The sequence below is a fragment of the Lingula anatina genome, unplaced genomic scaffold, assembly GCF_051362555.1.
Source record: "Lingula anatina isolate TDL-2025a unplaced genomic scaffold, LinAna3.0 unanchor82, whole genome shotgun sequence".
In the NCBI taxonomy this organism is placed as follows: Eukaryota; Metazoa; Brachiopoda; class Lingulata; order Lingulida; family Lingulidae; genus Lingula; species Lingula anatina.
This window is the reverse complement of record NW_028257603.1, coordinates 1,821,207-1,833,022: the sequence shown is the minus strand read 5'-3', so window position 1 is coordinate 1,833,022 and position 11,816 is coordinate 1,821,207. Positions and strand designations below refer to the sequence as shown.

At 36.4% G+C, this 11,816-nt stretch overlaps 1 protein-coding gene across 1 annotated transcript; it reads left to right on the top strand.

Annotated features, from left to right (window-relative positions):
* The first annotated feature begins 21 nt into the window (after window positions 1–21).
* Window positions 22–8,016, top strand: LOC106154899 (F-box only protein 9-like). Its single transcript, XM_086998464.1, has 14 exons — window positions 22–164; window positions 740–970; window positions 1,336–1,393; window positions 1,875–1,964; window positions 2,679–2,715; window positions 2,877–2,991; window positions 3,338–3,439; window positions 3,763–3,824; window positions 4,042–4,127; window positions 4,332–4,445; window positions 4,845–4,963; window positions 5,568–5,675; window positions 6,084–6,166; window positions 6,561–8,016. The coding sequence occupies exons 1-14, from the start codon at window positions 162–164 to the stop codon at window positions 6,664–6,666; spliced, it is 1,314 nt and encodes a 437-aa protein (XP_086854590.1). The 5' UTR covers window positions 22–161; the 3' UTR covers window positions 6,667–8,016.
* The last annotated feature ends 3,800 nt before the right edge of the window (window positions 8,017–11,816 follow it).

Genomic DNA, 11,816 nt, shown 5'->3' with positions numbered 1-11,816 from the left:
ATCGATATCATTTCACGTCATTTCCTTCGTGTTCTCCATTCTTCCCTCTATTCCAAAATGGCGGCTTTCAGGAAGGCCAGATTGTTTTTTAGTTCCGTTATTTGCTTCACTTGCCGTGAACTAACCGCCTGAAAGAATAGGACAACTGAACATTTTATGCAATGGTAAGTGAAGCATAATATTACAAATAAGTGCAGGACTGTCAAGTAGCATTTTAACCTTTCCGACTCAATTGAGGGAAATATGGTACCCCTGACCCTGTTCTTGCCAAGTAAACTGGTAATAAGATTTGCTAGGCCTTGCTAAGTAATAGTGGTAGTAAAAGGGTGGATGTTTTTAGCCATGCAATAGAATAAGAATCAGAGATTTTTATAAATCAAATTCCAGAACCTGCATTACATTACATTACAGTTGCTGCTTAAGTTAATGTAAGTTCCAGAATTATATTACCAACCGGTATCAATTTGATTTATACACGTTTCTGACGATAATAATAGTAATTCAAAACTTGTAGTTCTAGTGGTGATTTTCCGTGTATATTATAAATGTGTTAATAAATTACCTAGCTATTTTAACTAAATTTGAATATGGACTCCATTTAGACATCAGTTAGTACTAAAACTATAAGGGGATCAAGAGGACACAGGTGCTGCTTTCAAAATAAACTTTAACTCACTTCCCATGAGACATCCCATGTTTAAAACACCAGTGTGTACCAGTATTCCCCCTTTTCTTGCAGGATGAAAATGCCATACGAACAGCTGGGTCTGATTCTTCTTCAGAGGATGAGGAACAGGAGGAGTCGGAGGAATCGTCTAATATTCAAGATCAGCTGCACAAATTCAGATCACAGTGGCAGCAAGAGTTGAAAAAAGGTCAAGGTCAGAAGGGTGTCAGGTCAGGTCAAGGTCAAGATAATGGTCCAGGAAAAAAGTCAACAGAGGATGTGAATGTAAATGATTTTGAGAAGGTAAGGCTAACGTATAGCTGGTCTCTGAGATTTTGATATTAAAAGCAAAATATTTATCCATATTAATATTCCAAATATCAGAATATATAAGATATGAAATAAAGTTTTAAGTCCAGTGATCGAGTCAGTTACAGTACGGGAAAGTTTCTTTCTGGCAAACATTTTAAATTAGTTATAGTGGCTATGTTATTTTAGACATATTGGAAAATTTGAAATTAGTCAAGGTAAATGTCGGAAAAAATAATGAAATATTTTCAATTTCTTAAGCTGGTCAGTAAGAATATGTTAAGCAATTGTCTAAACTTTACTATGTTGAATTTATACATACACTTTGTGTTATCAGAATAATATTATTTTTCGTTTAGGCTAGACGTCTGTTTTTGGTGGGAGTGAATGCTGAAAAGTCAGGAATGTTGTTTGAAGGTAATTGTCCCAGACATCCATAGTAAGAGGCCATTCGGAATGAGAAGAGCCGAGTGCTAGCTGGTCCACAGCCTGAATATGGCAGACCTACATGAAAGGAAGACTGCTTAATCGTGTAATGGTCTCTCTACCTCTTGCACGCCCCCACGCGTCATCCCTGCAGGGGCACTAATTAAATCTCGGCTCAATTTGACTGGTTGTGGGCCAGCTAGCACTTGGCTCTTCTGTTTCTGAATGTCCTCTAACAATGCTGTTTGGACCGTAGGTAGATTCTATAAGAGGTGTTTTTTTTTTTTTTTTTTTTTTTTTTTTTGGGGGGGGGGGTCTTCTCAACCAGTGCTTGGACCAGAAGAATATAATTAGATGCAAAACTTGTTACATAGAACAGGAGGAGTGAAGACTTTCTTTACTTGGAAATATGCATATTCATGTCACCCCTCTGATCCTATAGTGTGATGAACTGTTTATAATTTCTATTTAGCTGTCAGGTATTATCGCCAGGCCATCCAGTTGGTACCAGATATAGAATTCAGGATAGAGGAACTGAGAAAAAACAAAGTCCGGAAAAGAGGTAAGTACTCGCCCAGCAGGGGAATGTTTCACATAAGTATTTTATTTTACCCCAAAAATTGAAAATTGGTGCAGACTTTTAGATCAGTGTGGTGTCCTTCTTTTATTTTATGAAAAAGCATAAGCTGTCCGAATAAATGACGGTATGCCCAGATATTGCTTATAAAGTTGTTCCTAAACTCTGTGATATATTCTGACTTCAAGGGAATGTAATGAATATGATTGCTAAATACAATCAGGGCCCCAGTACTAGAAAGCATCGCATATTGCGACTGAGTACAAGAGTCTTGATTCTATAACCCCCATATGGGGTGAGTATGGGCGAGTTATGGAATCTAGTCACTTGCACTCGGTCGCAATGCACGGTGCTTTCTTGTAACGGGGTCCAGATCAACAGACACCCCTCCTCCTGGTGTTGAGTACAATACAGTAGAACTGGTGATAAAATGTATGAATACATTACAAACAAGAGGAGGCATGTTAATCTATTTATTTGACTGTATTCAATGAGAGTCTCTACAGAGGTGCATCGATGCACCTAAAACATTACATTGGGAATGAGCCCACAACACTTTGCCAGTGGTGAAAGTGAAAAGCATCCGGAAACGCCAACAATGTATGCATGCTTGCAACAATAAAATCATATTAATTTACAACATTAATTCTTATAAGATAGAGATTATAACTTAATAATATTTTGCTTTTTTCCCCTCAGAGAGATTACAAAGCAGTAGTTCCATTGGAAGTGCAAGGTAGGTTGAGTATTTACATGTATCTGAAGGGTGATATATTTCACCCAGACTAATAGACCCCAGCCTCTGTTTAACTTAATTAATTACCTAACCTCTGCAAGTTTCTGGAATATTAAATGTAATGTCAGTTTTATTTATTTATTTATTTTTCATTCTGTAAGTGGCCAGACTGAAGATGAAGATGAGGCAGACTTGGACGATCTTGTGCAGCATTTTCAGAAACTGCGTGTGCGTCGTGATGTGAAGAACGTGTGCGAGGCAGAGTATGAGCAGCAAGTATGTTTGTGACAATTTTCATTAATACCACAGGTCATTTGACTTGGATTTTGTAAGCTTTTCATTTTAAATGTGGCAATAAGTCATTATTCAGCATTTAATAATATTTGGCAATACAATTTAGATCAAGATGAAATGCGATCCAATTCTTTGATTGGTAATTTTGTATGTGTATTTTGTTGAATATTTGATCTTAGATTCCTAAAGCTATTTATGTTGTGTAAAGAAATTCACCACTCATATGCAAGTTTGACAATGAAGCCATTTGTAAATTTTGACTCTCAAAATTCTAAAAACACTCATGGCTGCATTATCAAACCCGCAAATAAGTTCAATTTTTTTCCAGAGAACCCACATCTCTGTTTTACCAGTGGAAGTATTAATGTACATATTTAAATGGGTCGTATCAGATCAGTTAGATATGAGATCCTTGGAACAACTCTCTATGGTAAGGACACTTTTTCTGAAGTTCTGATATTCATTTATTCTTACAGTTATTTATTTATTTATTTATTTATTTATTTATTTATTTATTTATTTTCACCTAAGGGGCATGATGGCTCAACTCATCATTAAGGGGTGTACAACTTGCCTTTTACCAGCAGCTCTCATACAAAAGACGCTGAAAAACATATTTTAAAGGCTATGACTACGTAATTACAAATTACTATACTGTGTATGTGTATACTATATTGATGGTAATATAAACTGAAATTGTTGTGTATGCTATACTGATGGGAGTATAACGTGGGATTATTGTGTACATTACAGGTGTGTCGAGGGTTTTACCTGTGTGCCAGAGATGATGAACTCTGGAGGCTAGCCAGTCTCAGGTAATATATAAGAGACCACTCTTTTTTACTTTTTATAAGGGTATGAATGTGAGGGATCTCCACCACATTTCATGTTATTTTAAGCTTGACTAGTGTATTACTTACAGAAAGAAAAATAGATGATAAAAGACTGGACATTTTACGAGATAATTGAATAATTGAATGAAGAGTGACACTGCCAGTACCTAGCAGTTTTATTTATTGGTTTATTTGACAGAACCTGGGGTTTGAACTGTGAGCACACTGAAAGTGAAGGTTCCTGGAGACTGCTGTACCTCAACAAGCCTCACGTCCATGTTCACGGTAATATTGTGTCATGTTCAGACAAGTTAAAAGTTCAAACAATTTTGGTCCTGAATTCTGTAGTCATGTTGGTGTATTACAGAATGAGAGCACTTGCCCTGCATTATGTTTTGCCATTGTGATTTAATGTACAAAATTATGACACTTTGAAATTGTTCACATTTATTTGAAATACATATTGTAAACCCTAATACTTTATCTTAGGATGTTATATCAGTAAGACTGTATACTATCGCCCTGGGGAACCCAGTTTAGACAGCTTCTACAGACCCTGGCACTCTGTGGAGTACTACAGATATGCAAGATTCTTTGCTGATGGTGAGATTCAGGGTGATCTCTCTCTCTCTCTCTCTCTTCATTCAGACCTGTATAGATTAAAAAAAAAACATCATCAAAAGATCACACTGTTATGACTGAATAGTATGGAAATATGATGATATGTGTTACTGTTAGGCTTATTTGTTTGGTCAGAACACGACCCGTTTCTGATGTGTTAGTTGTAGTCTCTCTCTCTCTCTCTCTCTCTCTCTCTCTCTCTCTCTCTCTCTCTCTCTCTCATTAATGCATACAATAATATAAATACATACAAACACTTCTTAAACATGCTACAAGTAAAAACTATCTGAATATATACTCCACCATTGAAATGCATATGAATGCATTTAACAAGTGACCTTCACCTTGGTCTTCATGACCCCTGACCTAATGACCTTTCAGGCAACATGCTGCTCCTAACCACAGCTGATGACCCCCACACAGTGCTCCCCAAACTGGTCTCCAAGCACTACAGGACCTCTGGCATCATGTACGGCTACTACAGACTAGTTGGGAACAAGGTGAGATTTTAAATATGTTTTCTCAATCAGTTTTAGGCCCCATTCAGAATACGGGACTAACTAGTTCGAGGGTCAAATGTGGCCGACCCACTTGAATACTTCCCCACAGGATATCTATTCAGTGTCTACTAGTGGATTATATGGCAAGCTTTAGGCTGCGTTTCTAAAAATCTAAAAATTTATTTGCGGTATCTTGTGATCACGGTCTGTGCCCTGAATACCCGCGGCGTAATTACGGGCAGCGCGAGCCAGTTACTTCCAAAGCTGTAATTAATTCTCTGCGCTGCCAGTAATTACGCCGCGGGGTATTCAGGGCACAGACCATGATCACAAGATACTGCAAATAGATTTTTAGAAAATAGATTTTTCATGTGAACGCAGCCTTATAGTGGGTCGCCATATTTGACCCTCGGACTAGTTAGTCCCCTATTCTGAATGGCACCTTAATCTTATACCCTTAGATAGAACCAAGCAATTTTGTTGTCCTTAAAGATACTATTAAAATTATACTTATTACTGATGAAATGGTCTGTACTATCTGTACTAGTTGCTGTCTAGATTGAAATTCCTGGCTCATGGTTGTGGGTTGTGGTATCTTGTTTAGGTTACTGGGGTACTGAGGAGAAGCAACAATGCCGATACAATTGTCAGCAAGAATAGACGCAGAAAACAAGAAGCACAGCAAGAGCATGAGGAACGTGTATTTCATGTGGTACGTTCTCTCTCTCTCTCTCTCTATTTCAATTTATCTTTTTCTTTCTCCCTTACCATTACTATTTTACAAAGTAATGAGTATAGCTATGAAATAACTGGCTCATTCAAATTACTGGTTTTTTTAGAAAGTAAATGTCAGCCAGAGGCTCAGAAGAGGCCAGACCAGGCCCACTGCTGTACAGATCTAAATTATGTCCCAGAAAACATATTAATTTATTTAACTGGCAATGTACAAATGGGAAAGTTGTGAATTGATATTTTTTGCCTTCTCTGGCATCTTACAAAGTGCTGGAAAATGGGTATTATTTAATCATCACATCCTCTTCAGTGTATGAATTAAATAGGAACTAAAAGAGAATACAGCATCTCTAATTTTTTTTTTTTTTTTTTTTTTGTTTTGTTTCAGGATTTCATTCTGAGGGATCGTGGTGGAAGGCATCGTAACACACAACTGGTGTGGGAGCACTATTCTGTTCATTCTGAAGACAGGTAGGAGACAAAAGTATTCACATTGAAAACCACATAATCTCTCTGGTACAGCACACACTATGTGCTTGTGATTAACAGATTACTAAGAGTGCTTTGTATGTATAATTTGATATTTTTTGTTTATTTTTTAATTTATTTGTTAATGAGAAGACAGATGCAGGTAAAAGGAGAAAGATATTGATATTTTAAGTTGGAACCAAATCTGGCAAATACATGTATATTCAAGGGTACATAGTAACAATGACAAACAAGTAAAACTACTATTATATTTAAGAATAACATTTTAGCTTTTTTTATTCATTACTATTATTTTTTCAAAGCCTGTCATGATTGAAAACTCAATTTTACTTAAAAGGAATTGTCCTCTTAGGAATTTATTTTTCCTTATTTTCAGATCTGTTCACCATGAATTTGATGTGAACAATGAAAACCAGTACCCCAATTTTTATTACTCCAGAGTGAAGAGTTTCACACAATCCTCCAATAGACCATTAGAATGATATGCAAGCACACATTACATTGGATGATACAGCTTATTTGCTTGTAACTGATTCGCTGATTGGACAACAGAGAAGTTGGGCAATGCAGCTTTAATACAATCTGTTGACTATCCAAGAGTTCATATAGATATTATTGCCAAGACTTTTTTTCCTTTGTTAAGAAAGAGATTATTTTACCTTTTTATACAGGTTTCCTGTGACTCATGTCTGACGCCTTCAGTAGAATACATTTGAGAAGAGGTCTTTCTCTCTTTCTTTCTTCCAGCAAACGGAGTTGTAAAGAAAATGCTGAAAAAGAAATAATATTATTAATATGAATTGTTTTCGGTTTTCCTTATAAATCTTTTATTTGAATTTTTTTTTAAAGTACATTGATACATTTTATGGTAAGATCTTCCGGTGCAGTATGCTCCATTTTCAAAATTTACAAGAGCCTAAAATAGGGATAGTCTATAGCTAATTATGATTCCCAAGATTTTAGTCTTGACTTGCCTTTTATGACTGTGAAATGTTTATTGTCCAATATAGATTGAGAGAGATTAGACACCTGCTATGAAAATATCTGGAATTTTTCAATTTTTCAGTAAGATGGAGAAGGAGGGTGCTGTAGTGTTTGATTTCATATTAACACAAATAATTCAGTTTTCTTTGAAGTAGTTAATTTAGCCATGTAACATTGAAAGATAGGAATGCACATTCTGTTTTGTTGTTTTAAATAATGTACTTGGACTTTTTGTTCTCTTATGCAACTTTTTATCCTTTTCAATTAAGGTCGGTTTAATCTAGATTTAATTAAGATGCAGAATTCTAATGCAAGTAGTTTTATTATTTTGAATCACTTTGTAGTGCTGTTATTTTTTTATTATGTTCAGGTATTGTGAAGTCTGCTGGTTTCTGATATGGTGCAATGGGTAAAGACTGTAATGAAATAAAATTTTGGCTTTGGAATCTAGGCTTTGTAGAACTATTTTTAAATATGTGTACTTTTTTGAGTGGTTGTGCTCTTGTAAATTGTGAATATGATTTCATTGAAGTGATTATTTTTCTTTTCTTGAAAAAAGTGCAAGAGTTAGCACTTTGAGTGATGTGATATTAAAGATTGTGGAAGACAACTCTCTAATGTTAAGAAGTTTTGCTTTCAACTACATTTACTTTCATTTTTTTTACATGATTTTAGGTTTGTCTGAATATCTCTAGAAGCACAATTTACAATTTGTAAATCAAGAATGAACGATTTTCTTATCTAGTGCATATAGCACAATTGAGGTCTATTCTAACACAGTGAGAGATATTATTTCATTCATTGTAACAGTTTAGAAATGATGGACTGAAAATAAAGACAAGCCTATATTCTGGATTTATTGTCATGAAGCACATTCCCCGATTCGTAAAATGTCCAAAATGAGTTCTTATGCATATTGAACTGCAAGCATAAAGTACAGCATGGGTTTAAAAAGGGGAAAAAAGGATAACATGCCCTTAATCCCTGCAAAACATATTCTGTCGTGAAATGGATTATGTGTGTGTGTGCGTGCATGTGAGCTACATGTATATAGACTTAAGTATAAGAATCTTGATTTTTTTTTTTTTTTTTTTTTTTGTGGGGATGGGGAGGGGGAGGGCATGGGAGGAAATACTAGTAGCGGAAAGGATGCACACTATTTACCCACCAGATATATATATATATATATATATATATATATATATATATATATATATATATATATATATATAATAGGACTAATAAGGGTGGGCAAAACTTGATAAACAAACACAATTTCACCCTGGTAGTAGACGAAAAGCCATGGATGTGCAGTTGTAATTCCAGTAGTATTCCTATGGCCAATGACGGCCATCTTGGATTTTCTCAAAATTATCAAATATGCACATTTATTACCTGCTAGATATTTATCACAGTGTAATAATAATATGTAAAACACTGAAAAAATAATCTGAATTTGATAGTGAATTATGTTTTTCCTAGCTGGCATTAGTTCCAACCCTTTGTAATACTAGAAGTATTTCTATGACACATGGCGGCCATCTTGGATTTTCTCAAAATGTCCAAGAATACATGTTAGTTACTCACCACATACATACTGTGTAGGTGGAAAGGATGTGGAAAACACTCAGAAACAAACTTAATTTGATAGTGGAAAATTAATCTTTGCAGTTCCCATTAGTTGAATCCCCCCGTTTACTGTACTAGAATTCCTGTGGCACATGGCAGCCATCTTGGATTTTCCAAAATGCCCAAGAACACCTCGTAGTTACTCACCACAAACATGTAATGTGGGTGACAAAAATCTAGGAAACAAACAATTTGATAGTGGACAACGTATCTTTCTAGCTGATATTAGTTGTGCACTAGTATTCGTATGGCTGTTTCTATGGCATATGACAGCCATCTTGGATTTTTTCAAAAAGTCCGAGGGAACTTGTTTGCTATCTGACATATATGAAAAAAAAATGGGTAATAAAGGTGCGGAAAACTCTGAGAAAATAATTTATTTGATAAAAATCAACAAAGGTACCTGTATGTACATATTTCTATAGAATTCCATAAATTGGCGGCCATTTTGGATTTTTTTTACCAAACAGTAAATTGTTTGAGAGGGCTACTGCTCTAATTTGATTTAGAATGTCAAAAGGGGCATAAAAAGACAAAACGTGTGCCTGATAAAAGGAGTAGAGGTGACGCGACTTTTGTAAAAAATCAAAAGTTTTCTCTCTGATAATCCCACCAAAAAGATACATGTAGCACATTTTGATGAAATGCAAGGCATGCGGAGTTGGTTATAGCTCAATTTAAGTTCCAGATCTGTGGCACCAATATAAGGGCTTTAAACTGAAGAGAAACAAAATACAATTGCCGACGCAGATGCAAACTTTCTAAAGTATACCGTATTATTATGCAAAAGGTAATTTGCTAAGTCCCACGAGCGCCCTCATTCGTTCTCGTCTTGTGACATCCCGATTCAGGGGCCAGGTCGTTGTAGTGATGGACTGACGTGCCTCATCCGGGACTCGAACCCGTGACTTTGCGTTACCAAGGTTGAAGACGCTTTGGATGTCTCATTTGCATCCATGCACGCTACCGACTGCTCCGTGACTGACCCGCCCGCCCTCCGTACGTGCGAGTTTCCTCTTATAGTAATCAATCGCAATTTCTAAAAATTAACTCTGGCCAAAAAAGTGACACAGCAGCTGCTGTGACTCGAACCAGCGTCTAGGTGTGTGTTTGTTTGAACGACAGCAGAGTTACCACGCAGCCACGACAGCTCCGTTGATACCGAGTGATCAGATGGAAACTTTCAACCTCGTCACGGAGAGCGCCAGATTGGAAGTACATGTGTAGACCTGCTGTCCCAATCCATAATCCGGGTGCCGCATTTCAGCCCACGCAACTCCAGTCCCCGACATGAACGGTAAAGTTCATGGTGTAGACGAAGTCGTGTTTGACAACCAGACTCGGAGCTCGGACTTGGTTTTATACTAAGATTGATTTAGGCTTTACCCATGACATTCAAGAGTACAGTGGGATCAGAGGCGGTTCACAACAGGCGGGGTTTACTTTAAGACAGACCATAAGAGGAGAAAAAAAAACACATCCAAGTGTTCAATTACTGGTACGATTGCAGTCAATGGAATTTTGAGTAAAACACATTTGACAAATAATTCCGCCGAGGAGATATCGTTTTTCTACTGAACACGGTTAACAGGTGGTATGACGTGCTGTTATGCCGGAAAAGCTACAGAATCAAAACAAGTTGGGTCGTATTCATTGGTAGTGATGCTCTGTACGTTCCTTGTAAGATGAATTCGGATGCTTTTATTTTCTTTTGGTTTTGCACTGAGATAACGTTCGGTTTCACCTTTGACGTTGTAGAGCGCGATGACGTCCACAGCTGTTCACACCTCGGCGGTTTTAGTTTTGAGTAGTCTTTACACTTTCCAATGTCGACTGTGGACTTGCCCCAGGTACTTTATGAACATATGAACCGTCTTGAGAAGCAAGGGCACAATATAGGAAAGGAGGGGCATAAAAAGACAAAACGTGTGCCTGATAAAAGGAGTAGAGGTGACGCGACTTTTGTAAAAAATCAAAAGTTTTCTCTCTGATAATCCCACCAAAAAGATACATGTAGCACATTTTATATAATAATAATAATAATTTATTCGAGCATTAAATGTGGCAGTTACATTTGTTAGCCCTCTATACTACAAATATATAAGTAAATAAATAGTTATACATCACTATGGATTACTACTAATACAGTGTTTAAGATTATTAATTACAGAGTATACGTTGTTTAAATTACTTATTACAATTGTAAATAGTTCAATACACTGAGGGAACACACATTGTCTTTGATAAGTTTATAGCTATATGTATCATGTAATACATTATCTTACATCATATGTATATGTGCCATACTTATGGTTCATATAATATATAGCAGGATGAGGCTACTTCAGTGTGGCAGATGCTCATTTCTTTTGGAAATTGCCCTCTGAATGTATTTACCAACAGCGTACAATTCTTTCTCATTTTCTGGGCTTAGTATGATTTTAACCTTCTCGTCACTGCTTGCTAGGTGATGCATGTCACATTTAGGGAATTGTTTTAACATGCCCTCCCTCTCTTTTACATGGTGTCTACATTCTAGTAGGAAGTGCACTTCGTCCTCGATTGCAGGACAGTGGGGACAGAATCGTTCCTCGCGTGGTGTTTTAGGTCTGGTGTAGCGTCCTCTTTCCATTTCTAGAATATGATCACTGACTCTAATTTTAGCCACTTCCCTTTTTAATGACTGAGGGGCATTAGTTAGCAGGTACTTTTCAATTTTGTAGGACTTTTTTATCAGACTATAAGTATTTAACTTGGTGCTTTGAGGATCAGTTAACTCTTCCCAGAACATTTTTTCAATTTTAGCATTGATTTTTTCCTCAATATTGCAATGTGTTTGGATTTGCTGAACCCCTGGGACATTTTCACTGTGAAGATTCCAAGTTGTTAACATAGTATTAATCGCTCCTGGCCAACCTTTTTCCCCTATTGTCAGTTCTGCATCATGGGTGAGTTTAACTATTCTGTTATTTGGTAGATTTCCAAATCTTTGGCAGTATCGTTGTACCTGTTTAGCAAT